Source organism: Physcomitrium patens, chromosome 17 (assembly GCF_059467195.1).
Source record: "Physcomitrium patens ecotype Gransden chromosome 17, ASM5946719v1, whole genome shotgun sequence".
Classification (NCBI taxonomy): Eukaryota; Viridiplantae; Streptophyta; class Bryopsida; order Funariales; family Funariaceae; genus Physcomitrium; species Physcomitrium patens.
In genome coordinates, this window is record NC_143426.1 from 5,098,564 (window position 1) to 5,117,029 (window position 18,466).

The following is an 18,466-nucleotide window of genomic DNA, read 5'->3' on the forward strand; positions in this document are numbered from 1 at the left end:
GAGTACAACTGAAAATAAAATCACAATCCTCAAATTTTACCAAATTATGACGTCGTTTTTCCAAAAAGTACATCATGGTCCTTTTTTTATTCTTGCCCAACACTTGAAATTCTCGCCAGAATTTCAAAAGAGGATGTAAATGGGTTTCATTGTGTTAAAGCATACAATGTATTGTTAACAGTTTTACAACTATTATTTGACTGATTTCATGAATGAATGCACTCAATTTAGTTCATCCGACTAGGAGACAACCTGCGGATTTTCTTAGTAATCACAACGTCTACACTCTCCACCAGAGATAAATTTCACGATGGTTAAAGTAATTATGCACTGTTTGTTATAGATATTCCAATTATTATTGAACAAATGCTGAGACCCTTTGGCAGATCTCATCCCGACTGCAAGCAACAATCTAAGCAGAAAGTTGTAGCTCCAAAATTTACATGAACATCATCACCAAAGGAGGTGGCTAAAATGATTTTTTGTATGGGCGTCACAAAATCCCTACTTTACATTGAAACTCTTCGACGTAAAGCATCATGTTACTTTTAAATCTATAGTACAGAAGCTGTAATAGGAGAAAGCTGACGTACCTTTTCTTCAACTTTGCAACAGCAGTTATCAAAACCCTGAACCACAAATCTCTTCAGCCTCGAGCACTGTACCGATCACAGATGTACACTTTTGAAGACGACCTTGGTTTTCTTCGTATGATCTCCGTCTTTCGTCGGAAATCCCTTCGCACAGATCTATTGCACTGTCTCATCAACTCAAAGAAAGCAACTTAGACCTTGTGCATTTGACACCTAAGTGATCGGCTACCGTATGGTCATCCTCTCTCAGACTGACACTTTTCCAAGTCTGCACTGTCTCTGCCTCTCCCCAAGCTTGTGTTAAAGGATAGGAGGAGGGGAACCTTCTAGGAATCAAGCAATTCAATATCCAGGAAGAAATCTGCTGAGGATTTCTAATTCCAAAAAATCCTCGTCTGCGCAATTGGTTCCCACCCATATGCCCAGAAGAACTAGACAGATAATCATTGCTGTCACTGGTGGACTATAAGATGGAGCATAACTACCATCTGATGTACCCAGAAGGGCCAGATGTTTTTTATCTGAAACTCAGCATATTCTTCCTAATCTGAGTTCCAGATACATTCTGAAGGTCCTCGACATCAATTTGTCGAGGGGTAAGCAGTCAAAGATTATTCGCCTTTCTCAGAATCTTGAAATGATGCGCTCGATTGATGCACAGCACAATGGTCTGAGAACCCAAGCGAAAATTGTGGTGATGCACATTGACTGTTGAGAAACTCCAACCAGTATGCGTCAGTTTAAGTTCGAGAGTCACTTACTGCTCTTTTCATCTAATCTCATCAAGAAGGTCCTTTTTCTTTCCTAGCAGATACTTGCTATAAGCATCTGGTTCATAACCCCGCCGAACCATTTCCTTCACAATTTCTTTCGCTTCCATGAAGTTTTTGTTGGCAATGCATCCCCCTAGTAAGGTATTGAAGGTGATTAAATCTGGTTTGAAAGATGCTCTCTGAACTTCTTTCAGAAGAGCAATTGCTATTCCAGGTTGCAAATTGGCTTTGCATCGAGCATTTATGACTGTGTTGAATGTGATGATGTCAGGTTCACAGCCTTTTGACTCCATTAGCTCAAGGATTTGCTGGACCACCTGCCATTTCCCTTGCTTGGCATAAACCCCCAAAATCCCATTAAAAACCTGCAGCAAAATCAGAGCACAAGATCTATGTTATGTTGAAAGCAGGCAGCACAAGACTTCTCAGATTATCATGAAGGAGACCCGAAAGTATATGTCCAACATATCACAACAATTGCTTTCAACTTGAATCAGTAAACGCTGCACATAAACTCTGCTGATCACTTCAAATAAAATTTGATACAAACGATGGCGTTCCCGCAATCAACCTAACAGAGTTCTGAATCCTCTAGAGAAATAGAAGGATCATTTTTTTTAAAACAAAAATTGCAAACACTGCAATGCTCGTCAAAATCTGTACACAACATGCAAACCTTGAAAACGAACTCCTTGAAAACTTTGAAAGATTAAACAAATGACACAACTCACCTGCACATGGTCAGCGGTCAGCTCCGGCTCAGCCCGCAAGAACAGCTCCCGAGCAATTTCCACTTGGTTCGACCTACCGAGAATGCCGAGAATTGTAGCTAACATGTGGGTGTTAGGGGTATACCATTTTCGCATATTTAAACACTCATAGAGCTCCAGAGCACGGCGCCAATTTTCCCTACCGACGTTTCCAAGCACAACAGATAAATCCTCATTATTCAACTGCTCTGGCCAGCCTTCCAGCACATCAGCCACCGGCCTCGCTACATCCAACTCGCAAATCGCATTCGACAATCTCGCGGTTCTGGCTTTCCAATCCACCGCTTTCTTGAGCGCCAACTTACTCATCCTCTTCAACCTCCTAGTTTGTCCCTTCATCGACTGTCGAAACATCTCTCTTTCCCAAGCCTTCTCCCTAACCTTGTCTTCATTAATCAACCGATAAATAGGCGACACATGACCGTCAACTGCATCCTCCGGGGACGGACGCGCTTGCAATTCATCAACCGCCCTCATGACGCCCTCCACCGCCTCCCTCACAGCCCGCTTCTGGATTTCGTCACTGCTATCCCGCCATCTCTCTGCAGGAGAAGCTCGACGATACACGAACGACTTCTCCTCTAATCCTACGTCAACCTCAACGGGCTTCTCTCTGCGCCAAGCGCAACACACCGAAACGGGAGCCAAGCGTGAATTTCTCTTACTGATTGAAATTGCAGAAAAACGCTGGCACGCCACAGCAGAGGGCGACACGGGTACCATCGCCGCTGCTGCCGCCATAGCTCACTCTCCGCAAGCATTTTTTGCAAAACCTTGGTCGAAACAGGGTACCCTCAAGATACTCCATGCAGACGATGGCCACTTCTGATCCACGTAGGATCCACGTAGGCTTAAAGAGGGTGCCATATAGATGGAATCCTGCCGTTGGTTCTGGAAGGTCGAGATTAAGTCTGCCTAAGACCGCTGGATGTCTCACCTTAGGTGATGAGTGTGGCACTCGCATTTCGGTGTTGCGACGCGAGGTGGGATTAGGGTTTCAGACCATTTTTCGTGGTGTTTTGTGTTCGTGAGGCCATGGCTATGAGCAGAGTAGCTTCGATTCGGCCTCACAGGCTGTTGCCGCTAGTGCGGCTTCACGCTTGCATGTCCACTGAGGCCACGTCGTTAGCCGAGAAGGTTCTTCTAGCTGCGAAGGTGCAAGCTGGTTCGATTCTGAATCCTAGATGCCGGACTTTGTTTCCATCTGTGATCTGTTTGAATGCGCGACTGAATTAGTATTAGGAATTTTTAAATCGTTAGTCTTGACTTTCCCAGTTCGCATTTTGTCTCATCCTCTACATGGATGCGAAATTGAGCTTTTAGGTTTTTGAAGTGTAGGATCACTCGTTCCGTACTTCGTTATTTTTTTTTTTTATTTTTTTTTTTTAAGGAATGCGGAGTCCAATGTTCGATGTTGAGATCAATGGTATGGGCGGTGATGTTCAGGGGATGTATTGGTCCAAAATGAAGCTGATACAGAACTAGGGAAGGCTGTGATTAAGGCTGCCAAAGAAAGAGGAATTTCCACCATCAACATCTTGCCCTCCAAGCCCGGTGTTAACGAGTCCATTGAGCTCTTGAAGAGTATCGGGGGTGATGTCGTTGTCACTGAAACCTACACTAACACATGGTAGGCGCTTCGTTTACATTCTGTTTTAATTCTCCGCGATCGTTCTCTTTGGACGTACTATAATTTTTAGATACATGGTGAGCTCTCGTTGCTTTCTCAGGTTTCGTTCGTAATCTTTTGTAATTTCACTCCTATGTATTCGCATGAAGGTTTTTAGGATCTGTTGCTTTCCATTAAGGTTTTTAAGGATTTTGTATAATTAAAACTTCATCTTCATCGCTTGGAATTTTCCAGGTACATGAAAAGGTTGATAAGCGACCTTCCAAAGCCTACCGTGGGTTTGAATTGCGGGGAGGGGTTACAAGCCACAGCTGTTGCCAAGTTGCTGAAGGAGGGAGGAACGCTTTTGAATTGTGGAAAGAGTTTGCCACAAGACGTGACGTATCCTGGTGCTGATAGACGGCCACTCAAATGGGATGACCTTCTGAAAGCAAGGAAGTTAAATGTTAAGTCTGTTTGAGGCCCAATTTGATTCTTTCTCTTGGAACCGAATTTGATTTACAAGGGCAACTTAAGGTTCATTCGAAATGAGTCAACTGGTCATGTCCGTTTCAATCTTTCGTGTCGCATAAATAGAATTGGTACTCTTCTCAGTTACAGTACCTGAAATCCTGACTGCAGTGTCAAAGCACCACCTAATGAAATAAGGGCTTGAAGTCAGCTGTGTCATTGGCATCCTTATTCTGGAATGGGTTTATAATGCAATACTAAGTTTCGGTTCCAGTAACAACTGGCTGATTGCTTCAGTGAGATTTTTAGGCAGCAAGATATAACCCGGGTAACGTTGGGTGCGAATGCATGCCTGACCATTAGTTTTGCTGTGTTGCACGTTGTTAAACAAGATTATGTGTGTCTAGTGTTCATGTATGTCTACAGTGAAAACTAGCCCTACAGGAAGGAATCCAGTTTCGACATGCAGCTTTGATGATTACAATCCAAGTCAACTTTGACGAGATAGAATTTGCGAGATATAAAGAGCAAATGTTAATAATATAACAATAGGTCAAATAAGCTTGAGCCTATTAAAGAGCAGGGTGTTGAGTGGTACTTTATTTAATTCAGTTTTTACAACAGTACATAACATCAACAAAAATTTAATATTATGATATCACTGATAGATGTATAGATGAACTTCACAAATTTACTTAAGAACGAGTGTAAAGCATACTCTCACCCGCATGATCTTCCTGTTGTTCAACAAGATTTGTTGAGTTCACATCAATACTATATTGAATTATCAATGCAATTCATAGTAATGGGAGAACCAGTAAGGTCTGTTTGCATTAAGTAATGAATGCGCGTTGACTCAAAACATACCCAAATTCATCTTGTGTAAATCTTTGAGAATATAAATATACACACAGTTATTAGGAATTATTTTTAATTTTAAAAAAAATACTATAAAAAACACATTAATATATATATATATATATATATATATAAAAACGTAATTCCATTAAAGTAGTGTATACTTTGAACTTGATTACAAAAATAAGCATTTGTCCAAAATTAATAAGATAAACAATCTTTAATTATAATTGCAATATAACAAGAACTAAGTTTGTTTTAACATAAATATTGTATGATTGCACTATTGAAGAATAAGATGATTATTGGCTTAAAAAGATACAAATCTATGGATTTTCAACCTTCATGTATACTTCTAATAACACTGTTGGCATTTTGGTTAGTTTCTATAAATTACATTTTTTATTTATAAAAGCAATGTATATTTTATTTCTAGATCCACCACAAAAAATAAATAAAATATAAATAGTGTAATTATTAATATCTATAATTTTGATGACTATGTCTATATTATTGGATGTATTTTTTTAAATATATAATCTAATATATATAAGGAATTGTAAAATTGACAAAAATATTTACTAAATGGACACACTCATCATCATTAGTTGTAGATCCAACCATTTTTTTGGTGGTTTTCAACCAATTCATATCCATTGTAGAGATTTTTTTTGACAATGGTTAGGATGGGTGGATTGATTTAGTAAATGCTTGGGTCAATTTAACGATTATATATATATATATAGTCACTTACTTATGTGTAAAATTTGCATAAATAAATAGAGAAAAAATATAAAAATATATATAACAAAACCATAATACATAATCAACTTAGCTTATTAAAAATTAAAAAAAAAAAAACTACCTTTTTAATTTATGAAATGAAAAAAAATATATTATCAAATATGAAAACATGCCTAGTCTATATATAAATATATTAAAAAAGCTTGAATGGAGTTCACAAAATATGTCTCGAAAAGTAGTAGAAGATGAATTAGGTTTTCTACAGAGTTGACATGAATTGTCTCCAAAGTATAAAAGTTTTAATCAGACTTTATACAAAGTCTTCAATTTCGATAAACAACAAACAGATTTGAACATGAATATTTACAAGTTACTGTATATATATATATATATATATATATGTGTGTGTGTGTGTGTACATACATCTACTAATACCACACGAGATGATTAAAAAAAATTCCAGAATAATCTATCTAAACATGACATAATTTATATGCCATATTAAAAAGAGCAAAGAAATGGATCCAGAGCAAGAAGTGACGTGAAGCCGAGGGGGACGGATGAAATAAGAATGAATGACATAGGGATGATACGAGGATGAAGGTTGGAAGCTGTGGCGGGAGGAAGGGAGGGGGGGGACTCTCAATGGCCTCGTCCAAGCTTCACCCGGGGAACGGACTCAGAGGGAACACGGGAACACGGGAACCCTTCGTTCGCGAGAATGGGGCGGGGGCGGGGGAGGGGGGTGGAGATTCGGAGACCCGCTGAAGGTTCGCGAATCGGCCCGGCCGGCGAAAATTTGAAGTATGGTGCGAAGGAAGGAAGGAAACGAGGAGGTGCCGAACGGAGGAGCAGGCAGCAACGGGAGGGAGAAGAACCACACCAGCAGTGTCGCACAGTGTAAAGAGAGCCTTTGAAATTTTCTGGCTACCAAACCGAAGCTGTCCATTTGCCAGACTTTTCAAAGCCCTGCATCCCAACGACCGTCTCCGGTGTCTCTCTCTCTCGCTTGCTGCGTCGCGCTCCCTCTCGCTACCAGTGTGTCCCACCGCTGCCCCGTGAGCCTCTCTTGGGAGTGGCACGGCATTTTACAACATTGTGGACGTGAGGTTTCAGCGTTTGTTAGGGAAGTGGGAGTGGAACTATGAAGAAGCAGCGGAGCGCTTGCCAGCGGTGGTAGGCAAGGGATAGGGCGAAGGAGCTGACGAGTTGACAGTGGTCGAGTTTGTGTTTTGAAGCTTTGAGATTTAGATTGGGGGTGGAGAGAGAGAGAGGGGGAGAGAGAGAGAGAGAGAGAGAGAGAGAGAGCGAGCGAGAGAGGAAGGTGTGTTCAGTGAAGTGATCGGCGATGGCGCTCTCGGGGATGCGGGGGCTGTCTGTGTTTATTAGCGATGTGCGGAATTGCCAGAACAAAGAGCAGGAGCGGGTGCGGGTTGACAAGGAGCTTGCTAACATTCGGACGCGGTTCAAGAATGAGCGGGTACGTGTGGTAGTCAATTTCGGTGGAGAGTGTGTGTGCGGAGGTATTTTACTAGTGTTGATGCGTCGGGACTGGTGCGTAATGTTGGTCCCTTTTTTTTGGGGAGGCGACGGGGTGCGAAGTTCAGTGGCTTTGATCTCGAACCCTTGTTGGATTCGGAGGCATTTTATGTTTCAGGGATTGATTGCTCTGGTGGATTCGCGAGGAATGTGATTTGGAGCAGATATTCAGTTGTTTTTAGAGGTCCATGCAATCTCGCTAAATTATAGGTATTTGAGTTCGAGTTGGCAAGGACAATCTGGAGAAGAGAATCTCCTGCTTTTGAGAGCCAGAGGATTTCGTACAGATTGTAATTGGAGTAATCTATTTGACTCAAGCGCCTTTGGTCATGAAGTTGGAAGCAGTGATCGGTATTGCCTTCGGTTCTTCTTCGATTCAGTCGTCTCTCCTGCTGGACATGCTATTCTCTCTGTTATCCCCATCGAAACCTTCCATATTTCTAAACATTTGGGGACCAGCTGGCTCTTGCCTCGCCTGCGAGTTCTTGAATGTAGTCTCCTTGCACGTTTTGTTCGGGATAATTGGAATTTATTATTTTGCTTTAGTTGCAGAGGGCAGATAATTGACCGAACTAGCTGCTCTGATTCACCTCCTTTCGTAAGCTCTTTAGGTAGACGTAAGAGGCTTTAGTGGAAACTTTTCGACATCCTTTGCAGCGACCTGGAATTCCTCTGCCCTCGCAGATATTCAGTTTCATAAGCCAGCTTTAATGTAAGGATTTTTCTTGAGGTAGCCTGTATGGCATCAAATGTCATGGATTGTCGAACCCAAGACTTTTCACACGCGGTATGTTGCAATTTTGCCATTTGTGTTCCCAGGGCTTGTCTGTATACGAGAAGAAGAAGTATGTTTGGAAGATGCTATACATTTACATGCTTGGCTATGATGTGGACTTCGGACACATGGAAACAGTGCAACTTATTTCAGCTCCGAAATATGCAGAAAAGCAGGTATGTATCAAATATCGATATTCCTTGCAACCGTCAGTGACTTGCCTCTGCACTGTTACACTGGGTCTAATGATTGGTATTAATCAGGTTGGCTACATCGTCACATCTTGCCTGCTCAATGAGAACCACGATTTTTTGCGACTGGTCATTAACACTGTCCGTAATGACATCATTGGTCGGAATGAGACTTTTCAATGTCTCGCCTTAACAATGGTACACCAACTTCAAATTTCAGTTGAAATCCCGTTTCAAGCTAGATGATGTTGATTATTATTTTTTGTCCTGTTGGTGTGTTTTCTTATATTTTTATGTTTTGATTCCCTCTTGTCTGTATGTGCTCGGTTACTCTTGACATATTTGATAATTCTGTAATTAGGTGGGCAATGTTGGTGGAAGAGAATTTTCAGAATCGCTGGCTCCAGATGTACAAAAGTTGCTGGTAAGAGAGAACTTTTCACTAAGTTCCTTGTTGTTTTACTGTATTTTTCACTGGCAGTCATGAATATGTGGGCACTTTTTTCTGCTTTTCGAAGACAAGCAACGTTGACCATCACCTGTATGCTGATGAACACGCTCTTCAGCACTATGCTGATTTACCACTTGTAATGTGTATGTTCATTTGTGAGGTTTGGGGGGGGGGATGTTGGTTTTTCTTAGACGTAAATTGATGCGAATCAAGTCTGCTTTCAATCTTGTGAATTTCTCATGAAGTGGTTATCTAACGGAGATTTAAAGAAGAAAGAGTTAAAGTTCTTACAGACGCGACATGAACAAGCAGTATTTTACTTTGTGTTAGGAGGTGTGATGTTGCAGATCTCAAACTCTTGCAGACCTTTAGTGCGGAAAAAAGCAGCTCTCTGTCTGCTTCGTCTTTATCGCAAGAATCCTGATGTCGTCAACGTCGATGGCTGGTGGGTGGCAGTCTAATAGACTGTGAATTATTCCTCGAGCTGCTGCTGGTTTGATAGTGTGAACTCAGTTGAATTTCTTATGTTCTTCATTAACGTGGTTCAATCTCAAAATAAGTTCAGACTTTATTGACCAATAGTATTTTATTCCATTTGGGTGTGTTTCAAGCACTATTTGACCGTTTGAACTTTGTTGAGGATAGTCGTTATCGTCCCGGATTATTGACATTTTTTGCTGGGGTTCAACCAGGTCGGAACGCATGGTGCAGTTGTTGGATGAGCGGGATCTAGGAGTTCTTACAGCTGTCATGAGTTTGTTGGTGGCACTTGTGGCAAACACTCCTCATGCGTATTGGAATTGTGTACCTAAATGTGTCCGTACATTGGAACGATTAACCAGAGGTCAGGATATTCCGCAAGAATATACATATTATGGCATTCCGTCCCCGTGGCTCCAGGTATGCTTTCAAATTGTTGTCACTTGCATATCTCTGTATAATCAACCTAATGGATATCTTGGTTTTGTCTCAATAACTATTCTGCATTTTTTGTGATAAAATACAACGTGCTTGTCTAGGCTTCCTACCCTTGTTTTTTTGGAACGGCTTTGCCCTTGGTTGGACATTTGAAGCCGTTGTTGCATCTGTGGATCTCTACTTGATTCTTTTCTTGTATACTATATTTGGAGTATCCATTTTAATACTGTTGATGATCGTGCTCAAGTGCTGCAATCGTGTATTAATTGTTCCACAATGAAAGTTTACAGTCGTCTGTGTTGCACGGGTGCCGAATGGAATAGGTCAAAACAATGCGGGTGCTGCAGTACTTTCCGAAGATTGATGATCCTACTATCAGGAAGTCGTTGCTTGATGTAAGCTGATACTTATGTCTATTCTTTTTTTCTATTTCATTCCCTAAATTGCTTCTGTTTCTCGTACACTGTTCTTATGGTTCTCTCGGTCATAAGGAGCGTATTAATTAACTAATTTTTTTGGGTACAGGTTTTACAAAGGATCTTGTTGGGCACGGATGTTGTAAAAAATGTCAACAAAAATAATGCATCTCATGCTGTTCTCTTCGAGGCTCTTGCGTTGGTATGTCGATCCATCTTGTTTAATGCTGTATATGAGGGGTAGGATAAGGAGTTTTTCGGAAGTTGGAATTTGTCAAATCTTGTTAAGCTTACGTCGTTTTTCGTCAGTATCATTAAAGTTGGCGAACTTGTTGTACTGTCGATTAATGCAACAGCAGTCTACAATTGTAGCAGTCTTCTGTAGTTCTGTCAGGGCCCTTTGAACTGATGCTGTTCTTTGGCAGGTGATGCACCTGGATGCCGACAAGGAAATGATGTCGCAATGCGTAGTGTTGTTGGGGAAATTTATTTCTGTTCGGGAGCCCAACATACGTTACTTGGGTTTGGTAAGTGTTGAAATTCTAAATTCCCATTTGATGAATTACGAAGCGTCGGTTTGTCAGCTGCTTTTTTCTGCGATCTAAATATTAGGAAACATAAAATAAGAACCTCGAGGTGGTTGCTAAATGTGTTTTGGTGATTCGGTGATGCACATAAAGGTGGTCCCTCAGATTCTAGTGCTTTTGATTCACACAGGAGAATATGACTAGGATATTACTAGTAGCTGATGTGGCCGACAGTATTAAGAAACATCAATCGCAAATTATCACATCATTGAAAGACCCAGATATCAGGTAATGTGGTCTTCACTGATCACAAGACCTTGGCTCTACTTGTCTCTTTCTTCTCCCTTCTTTTGTTGTGTCTAGCTTCAATTTTTGTTGTATTGGGGATTTGTTTGAAAGTCCTCATGGTTGTGACGACGTTTTGATATGAATGAATCGTCTAGTAGATGCGGTTACTATAGTAAATACATAGTCATTTTATAAATCGTGACGCCCCTTTTAATACACATGCACACACACATACACACACATATATACACGCACGGTTTCAATGCAAAAGTGCCAAAAGATGGCTCTCTCATGACTCACTGAATCTTGCGGCACTTAGTTCAATCTAGTTTTTAATTTTTGTTTATGTGGTTAGAATTGCTTTTCTGTTCTGTAAATATTTCAAGGCTATTTCAATCACCGTCGTGAACATACCATGTAAGCCACTGTCCGGGGTCACTGTCAAAAGTCGTACCTGATTACGTGCTCAATTTTAAGATCCTGATATTTTAGATGTTTGTTTTTCGCAGCATTCGAAGGCGCTCTCTGGATTTGCTGTATGGCATGTGCGATGTCAGCAATGCCAAGGACATTGTGGAAGAGCTGTTACAGGTTTGCCCCTGTAGTACTTGATGTTACCCTCTCAACATGGTGCTTTTTCTATGGTTTGAAGCTCTTTCAGTTGTTATCGCTGATCTGGACATACTGATATCTGCTGTTCACTTTATGTTGTTTTTGTCACAGTATTTGACAACTGCTGACTTTGGAATTCGGGAAGAGCTCGCTTTGAAAGCTGCCATTCTGTCTGAGAAGTTCGCTCCAGATTTGTCTTGGTACTCTCCTTCTTCATCAGAAGAGTTATTTTGAGCAGACTAAGCTCAATGCTGTAGTTGGTTGTATATTTAGGCACGCAGTTGTTCATTTAGATTGTTTGAGGAATAGTGAATTTGTTTTAGTTTTTTGTCCAGTTGACCTTGATATGGAATGTTCATTGTGAGTTATTGATTACCTAGACTTCTAGAATACTGTGCTAAAGTGAAGTGCTTTATATTGTGATTGGGATCGCAGGTACGTTGATGTCATATTACAGCTTATTGAGAAGGCTGGTGATTTTGTTAGTGATGATATATGGTACCGAGTGGTTCAATTTGTTACCAACAATGATGATCTACAGGTACTCTAAATAAGTGTTTTACGTACATATTGAATTGCGCACTTCGGTTTCTTTTAAAGTTAACCTAGAGAAGTGTTTGGGCTGAATTAACTAATACAATTATTCCGTTGTTATGTTTATTTTCTTGAACTCTTTGGATACGTAGGTGCATGCTGCAGCTAAGGCACTTGACTACTTGGATAAGCCCGCTGTGCACGAAACTATGGTGAAGGTAATTCTTTGCAACCTTACTTGAGTCTAGTAGAGATCAGATTAGTAAGTGGGTATCTGGAAACAGAGAGGTTTGCGCTTTACCCCCTTCTTGAGATCGAGTATTAGTTTGATTTTGCTTCTTTTGCCGTTCAGTGCGTGGGGTGGGCTCGAAAGTGTGAAGAGATGAACTTGGACACTTCACGGGGTTTTGTTTGTTTGTTTGTCTGTTTGTTTGTTTTTTTTGTGGTCATCTTAAATGCAACATTATCTACAATTTGGTCTTTTTCAAACTGGTATCGTTCTTTAGTATCTACAGAGGGTTATTATAGACTTGGTATTCTAATTCATCGATGATGGCTTCTTGATGCGTGCAGGTTTCAGGATACATATTAGGAGAATATAGCCATCTTCTTGCCCGACGACCTGGTTGCAGCCCTAGGGATATTTTTCATATCTTAAATGACAAATTTCCAGCAGTCACGTGAGTTGTTAACGTGTGTGTGTATTGCAACATATATTGCAAGTTATCATGAGTTTAACCCGAATATAATACTATGTCCTCTGAATGACTGTGTGTCGTGTTAGCAAAGGGAATTCGGTGCTTATTTCTGATGTTCCGTTATCTTCACTGCCTCTCAAGTTTTATGTATTCACTTGCTGTTTGTGTTCCAGGACTCCTACCAAGGCGTTACTCCTTTCTGCTTGTGTGAAGATTATGATGCATTGTCAGCCTCCGGACCCGGAGTTGGTGGATCAAGTAGTTGCGGTCTTTAGGAGGTAAAGATGTTATTGTTCTGAAAACAAGATTATTCTTTTGAACTTCTTCTCCCCCTGCCCCCGAATATACAGCAAACAATTGAGAATTGCCTGACCAATGACATTTATTTTATTTTATTTTCTTCCCCTGTACACGAGGTAAATCTTGAGATGAAAGAATGTCACTAAGTGTTCTTAATGTGATCAAAGACATGGTGATACTTTGGAGTATTCCATTTGAGATATTGCCATCGTTCTCATATACAATTTTGAGATGTGTTGATTAGGTATGAGAGCTCCGTGGATGCCGAAGTGCAGCAAAGAGCCGTGGAGTTCCTTGCACTTGCTCGCAAGGGAACAGCCTTTGTGGACATCATGGCTGAAATGCCGAAGTTTCCTGAGCGCCAGGTATACACCAGATTTGATTAAATGGGAGGGGCAACGTTCTCAGTCAACATTCTTCATGGTCAAATTCTGTCAAAAATACTGTGATTGGTTATATCTAGAGGGTTGTATGCCTTATGAAAAATATATCATTTGTAGTTTATTTATTGTTGAGTATATGTTTTGTGAACTACAGTCACCTTTGTTGAAGAAAGCAGAGGACACTGATGGAGATGCATCTGAAGTGAGTGCTACCAAGATACGGCAGCAGCAGATGCAGCAGGAGCAGAACTCAACAGCTTTGGTAGTGGCAGATCCGCAGCCTGCCAATGGTGGCCTTCATCCTGTTTCTGTACCAAAGACAGCTGCTCCCGCTCGGCACTCAGTATGCACCTTATATTCTGTAACTTGCATTATTTTGAAGTTGCTGTTTCTATGTCTGTTGTTTAGTACAGCACGGTCCGTAGAATTATAATAAGTTTTTTAACTACGTAAGCTCCATTGCTGGCGTTGCCCTTATGAACGCCACGAACCTTCTGCAATTGTTCATGAGTTCTATTGTTTGCAGGAGCAAGCAGTCACATCAGAAACTCCTCAAGATTCAAAATCTTTCCCTCCTTCCCAATCGCAAGCACACTCAAATGGGGGAACCCCACAACAAGCTCCTGGGCACACCCCTGGGTCAGCTTCTGCTGACTTGTTGAGTGACCTTGTGGGCCCACTTTCCCTGGAGGCACCTCCTCCTGTAGCTTCTACAAGTTCTAGTGATTTACTTGCGCTAGAAGCACCTCCAACACCAACTGCTGCAGCAGCTACACCTGCAGACTCTCTTGCGTTGGCCCTACTAGACAGTGCTCCTACCCAGGTCCAGGTATATGCTTTGTTGTAACCTTATTAACATGTACTGCTTGTGAACCTTGAGATATGTTTCTTCTCAAATATTTTCTTGTCTGTTTGGGATCGAACCGCCGGACCTTTTCTTTAACAGGAGTACTAATTTATGCGAAACGTTTTATGTACAGCCTCTTGGAAATGTTTCAGAATGGTTCAAAGAGCTGACTCTAAAGGACAGTGGTGTACTGTATGAAGATCCTTATGTACAGGTATATTTGACTTCAAGCTATGTATCTTGCATTGAGTGGATATTTACTCTTATTTGTGTGCATATGTTAGCAGAGGTAATGCAAACTGAAGGAGTTCGAAATCTGTTTGGCTGTGATCAAATTTTGTAAAGGCAGAACGCGTGCCTCAAACAGATAAAATGTTACATGTAAAAGTGGTTGAACTTCTCGACATCTTACGTTGTGTTTATATGGCCGCGATTAGCGTTGAGCGCTTATCCTTGTCAATTGAATGCTAAATTGTAATATTTTAAATGCACGCAGATTGGTTTGAAGGCAGAGTGGCGTAATGCCCAAGGCAGAATTGTTCTTTTTGTTGGAAACAAACACACTGGACCTTTAACGAATGTCAAAAGTTCAGTTTTGCCACCGCCTCATCTAAGAATGCAATCAGCGGTTGTGCCTGAAAACATTCCTCCAAGAGCGCAGGTATGTTCTAGGCGGTATTCAGTTTGCAGTACTTCTTTAGAGAACGCAGTTCACCATGTCCAAGCCTTGAAAACTGCAGTTTGTGAGGACATAAAAGTTACTGATCAGCTTTTGAGTTTCTATCGTCTCGTGTTCCCCCTTCTGTCTTCTAGCGTGCGTTTGTCTCGCACAGGGTTTAGAATCTTTCACTTACTTTTGCTGTGATTTGGCAGGTGCAAGTTCCTGTTGATGTGGCATGCCTTAGTGCAAGCAGAGAAACTGCAGTGCTTGAGTTCAGCTTTAATGTTGGTCATGCGCCTGTACGTACTCAACCTTGATTTTTGATGATGCCTGAAATTGTTAGAATGTTTACTTATTTCTTCACGAGTGATTTTTGTTTGAGGAGTATTTTTTGTATTTCTTTGGCGAGCTTAGCCTCGGTTTACTAATTGGCTGCTCAGAAATCGGAATGCCATCTCTTAGTTTCTGTGATCGCCATAAGCTTCATTATTATGTGAACATGGTTTGGTAATGATTGGCAGGTGAGTGTGCAATTAAAATTGCCAACATCGTTAAACAAATTTTTGCAAGTCGCTCCTGTATCGGCCAACGAGTTTGTCGCTCGATGGAGGGCACTTGGAGGTCCACCAAGCAAACTTCAAGAAGTGGCAAGTTATCCAATTTATTGTCGCCTTTCTCATCAATGTTATGTTAATGTGACATTTCTTTCAAATTTAGAAAATCATATACAACTTGCTCTTTTTTTTTTTTTTTTTTTTTTTTTTTTTTTTTTTTCAATTCTGTCCACTGTGTCTACCATTATGGAGACGCGATCGTCCAATATTTTCTTGTTTTAGTTTCTAGGTTTAGTGATGACTATTCTCCTGGTTTCTTACTTCGTGATTTGAATTTTTTAGGTCCGTGGTGTAAGACCTATGCCCTTGGCGGAAATGGCAAATCTCTTCATCCGCCTTCATATTGGTGTTGCTAATGGCCTCGTAAGTTGTCACTTGTGGCTTTCTTTATCTTTCTATATTTAGTCGATTCTCCTAAGTGAGACCTGTATCTCTTAACCAGGTTCTACCTGTCGTAAAAGCTCAGCATTGTAGACCCCGTAATAGATGTTGACCCTTGGACTTTACAGGACCCCAACGTGAATAATGTTGTTGCTGCAACAACATTTTATTCTGGAACTGCAGCCACGTTGTGCTTGGTACTCTAAATTCTTTCGCAATACTCTTCATTGACTCTCTTTGGTATATCCTTTACGTAGTATTAAAAATTGTGGACAATACATTACAATCTTAGGGATACAATCTTTCTCACAGTTTTTATGGGGAACTATCATCAGTTGCTTTAGATTTTATTTGAATCCATTGGCGCCTCTAGTATAGCTTCGACTACTAGTTCAAATAAGTTAAGGAATGACATTTCACTTCTAAAGGTTGAATAGGTTAAGTGAATAGGTTTATTGGTTAGTTCTCGTGTGTGTTGTTGAATACTAGGTTTTTGGCACAGGTACGCGTTGAGACGGACCCATCGGACAGGACGCAAATGAGATTAACAGTTGCTTCAGAGGATCCCAACACGACATATGAGTACTACATCTAATTTGACTATTCTTTTTTCGCTCTGTTCACTTTTGACTTGACTTCAAAAACATGACATGTTGAGTCTTTAAGTGTGGAAGCACCTGTAACTCGATCAATTGAAAAACTTCGAATACTTATCTTAGGATCCTTAAGTGATTGATTCTGCACGCATCAGCTTCTGGTGTGAATGTTTGTTGTAGTTGAAGATAAACTCTTGACTTTTCTGCAGGCTGAAGGAATTCATCAAAGAGCAAGTCATGGACATTCCGTTTCCAGGACAATCGCCACAAGCTGCAACAGTTACACCTGCTACAATCCCTCTGACTGGACCTGCTGCTGCGCTCGCAGGGCTTATCTAAGAGTCACAAGTTCTTTTTTCTATAACATGCCGTTGCATAGACTTACCTGGTCCACCTTGATATTAGGAACAAATCTATCGATTTTATAGAGGTTTCTACTTGCACAGCTCATGCAACACTTTTTCAACGGAGTGGTATACATTATATAATATCCATGCATCATTTAATTCCTCTTATCAGTTGTGTAATTTAGGTGTGGAGGGTGATTTTAGAGTTCTGAAACATTAGAATCGTAGGCAATTTTAGCGTGCTTGTTGGCAGCGGCAGGATATTTGTTATCTACAAACTAGATTAAACAGCATCGTCCAAGTGATGTCTATGTAGAGCATGGTTATTTCATGCAAGAATCCCAGTGTTATTTTATATTGAATAAGGGTATTGCTCAGTTTTGCATGTTCTGTCTCATTACTTCGTCATTGGTCGAGACTTTGTTTGGTGCTTGAGGTTACTGCTGATTTCTCTCAAGCTGATGGCGACAGTGAATAACGTAGTGTTTCTTCCTTTTTCTGTTACCGCTCACTGTTGAATGCGTGGAGATCCCAAATGGTCCCCAGGTAATGTACTCTTCTTAATACCCAACTGAAAATCTAGGTAGTTTTGAAACTGATTTAAATTTCTTGTACGTTACCTGGGAACCATTTTTTCTCATGGTAATATTTGAATTTAAATAGGGACCATATTGTGAAACTTATTAAATTAGACTGAGGTAAGCATGTTCTTTCATTTGCCGTGTTCATTAAATGACTTCATCTGAGATTTAGTCCAATGAGGCTGAAAATCTTTGCAGACATTACATGAAGTTAAGTCAACCCATTGTGAAATTATGTTTTGTGATTAATATGCTTTTACACAATTGTGCATCTTTTCGGATGAGCCTGGGTGCGTCAAAATAATCTTGCAGCTCTCATCCATATAAGAATATGCCATCAAAAATACAACCCCACGAAATGTTCTTTCTATATTACCCCACCTAATTTAAAGGTCAAGATGATACAGGAAAGGATATTGTGGCGACAGTGGAGATGATTTGTCATGCTAGAGATCTTCTATCCCTACGAAGAAGCAAATAGATAGGTAGATAGATAGATATATATTTCCTGATGTAAGATGTAAATGATATTGTAATTTTAAACTGATCATGGAGTGAGTTTTGGTGGTTGAATTTTAATGATGTATTCATAATGGGATGGATGTGCAATGTTGATTCTTTTGTGGTGATTCTTGTAAGGTCTAAAAACAGGTTTGAAGCTCAACAAATAATTAAAATTCTCAGTTATGCAATTACAAGTAGTAAAAATATTTTTTTTTATATTTCTTCAAAATATCATTTGATGCTTCGATTTGTAGCTTATCCATTGTATGAAATATAAAATTAAATGTTCTGTTGAGTGAATAAAAATTGCTACTCACACCAAATTGAGTGCCACAAACCAACATTGAGCATGACAAAAAAAAAGAACCTTACAAATATATCCTCCAGTGAAAATATAGAAAATCTAATTCTATTAATAGTTAATTCAATTTTTTAATCACAATAAAATTGTTAAGGTATCTCTCATTTCACAAAGGGAGAATCTA

The 18,466-nt window shown here is 40.2% G+C and overlaps 3 protein-coding genes across 4 annotated transcripts; 2 read left to right on the top strand and 1 right to left on the bottom strand.

Moving 5' to 3' along the window:
• Window positions 1–314: 314 nt before the first annotated feature.
• LOC112294631 (pentatricopeptide repeat-containing protein At3g18110, chloroplastic) lies at window positions 315–3,032 on the bottom strand. Its single transcript, XM_024545307.3, has 2 exons — window positions 2,098–3,032; window positions 315–1,731 (listed from the first exon to the last, which is right to left on the bottom strand). Exons 1-2 carry the CDS (start codon window positions 2,875–2,877, stop codon window positions 1,363–1,365), a joined length of 1,149 nt encoding a protein of 382 aa, XP_024401075.1. The 5' UTR covers window positions 2,878–3,032; the 3' UTR covers window positions 315–1,362.
• An 84-nt stretch (window positions 3,033–3,116) lies between these two features.
• On the top strand, window positions 3,117–4,426 carry LOC112294632 (uncharacterized). The gene is made up of 3 exons (XM_024545308.3): window positions 3,117–3,301; window positions 3,583–3,766; window positions 4,001–4,426. Exons 1-3 carry the CDS (start codon window positions 3,172–3,174, stop codon window positions 4,224–4,226), a joined length of 540 nt encoding a protein of 179 aa, XP_024401076.1. The 5' UTR covers window positions 3,117–3,171; the 3' UTR covers window positions 4,227–4,426.
• A 2,334-nt stretch (window positions 4,427–6,760) lies between these two features.
• Window positions 6,761–17,281, top strand: LOC112294654 (AP-2 complex subunit alpha-2). Of its 2 annotated transcripts, none has more exons than XM_024545351.3 (27): window positions 6,761–7,298; window positions 8,177–8,308; window positions 8,396–8,521; window positions 8,685–8,747; window positions 9,122–9,219; window positions 9,467–9,674; window positions 10,016–10,087; window positions 10,218–10,310; window positions 10,534–10,635; window positions 10,826–10,923; window positions 11,433–11,514; window positions 11,647–11,735; window positions 11,971–12,076; window positions 12,222–12,287; window positions 12,643–12,749; window positions 12,941–13,045; window positions 13,312–13,432; window positions 13,605–13,793; window positions 13,977–14,279; window positions 14,431–14,511; window positions 14,794–14,958; window positions 15,171–15,257; window positions 15,480–15,605; window positions 15,855–15,935; window positions 16,082–16,150; window positions 16,456–16,535; window positions 16,759–17,281. In XM_024545351.3, exons 1-27 carry the CDS (start codon window positions 7,167–7,169, stop codon window positions 16,886–16,888), a joined length of 3,111 nt encoding a protein of 1,036 aa, XP_024401119.1. In that variant the 5' UTR covers window positions 6,761–7,166; the 3' UTR covers window positions 16,889–17,281. The 2 variants fall into 2 exon arrangements, with proteins under 2 accessions (XP_024401119.1, XP_024401120.1); XM_024545352.3 differs by having other exon boundaries at window positions 6,931–7,298; window positions 9,105–9,219.
• Window positions 17,282–18,466: the final 1,185 nt, after the last annotated feature.

Excerpts from the sequence above, each read along its gene's own strand:
- LOC112294631 (XM_024545307.3), bottom strand. The coding sequence starts at position 2,877 with ATGGCGGCAGCAGCGGCGATGGTACCCGTGTCGCCCTCTGCTGTGGCG. Across the intron at positions 1,732-2,097 it reads TGACCGCTGACCATGTGCAG|GTTTTTAATGGGATTTTGGG; the intron begins GTGAGTTGTGTC and ends ATTTTGCTGCAG.
- LOC112294632 (XM_024545308.3), top strand. The coding sequence starts at position 3,172 with ATGGCTATGAGCAGAGTAGCTTCGATTCGGCCTCACAGGCTGTTGCCG. Across the intron at positions 3,302-3,582 it reads AGCTGCGAAGGTGCAAGCTG|GGGATGTATTGGTCCAAAAT; the intron begins GTTCGATTCTGA and ends GGTGATGTTCAG. Across the intron at positions 3,767-4,000 it reads GAAACCTACACTAACACATG|GTACATGAAAAGGTTGATAA; the intron begins GTAGGCGCTTCG and ends GGAATTTTCCAG.
- LOC112294654 (XM_024545351.3), top strand. The coding sequence starts at position 7,167 with ATGGCGCTCTCGGGGATGCGGGGGCTGTCTGTGTTTATTAGCGATGTG. Across the intron at positions 15,258-15,479 it reads TTAATGTTGGTCATGCGCCT|GTGAGTGTGCAATTAAAATT; the intron begins GTACGTACTCAA and ends AATGATTGGCAG. Across the intron at positions 15,606-15,854 it reads CAAGCAAACTTCAAGAAGTG|GTCCGTGGTGTAAGACCTAT; the intron begins GCAAGTTATCCA and ends TGAATTTTTTAG.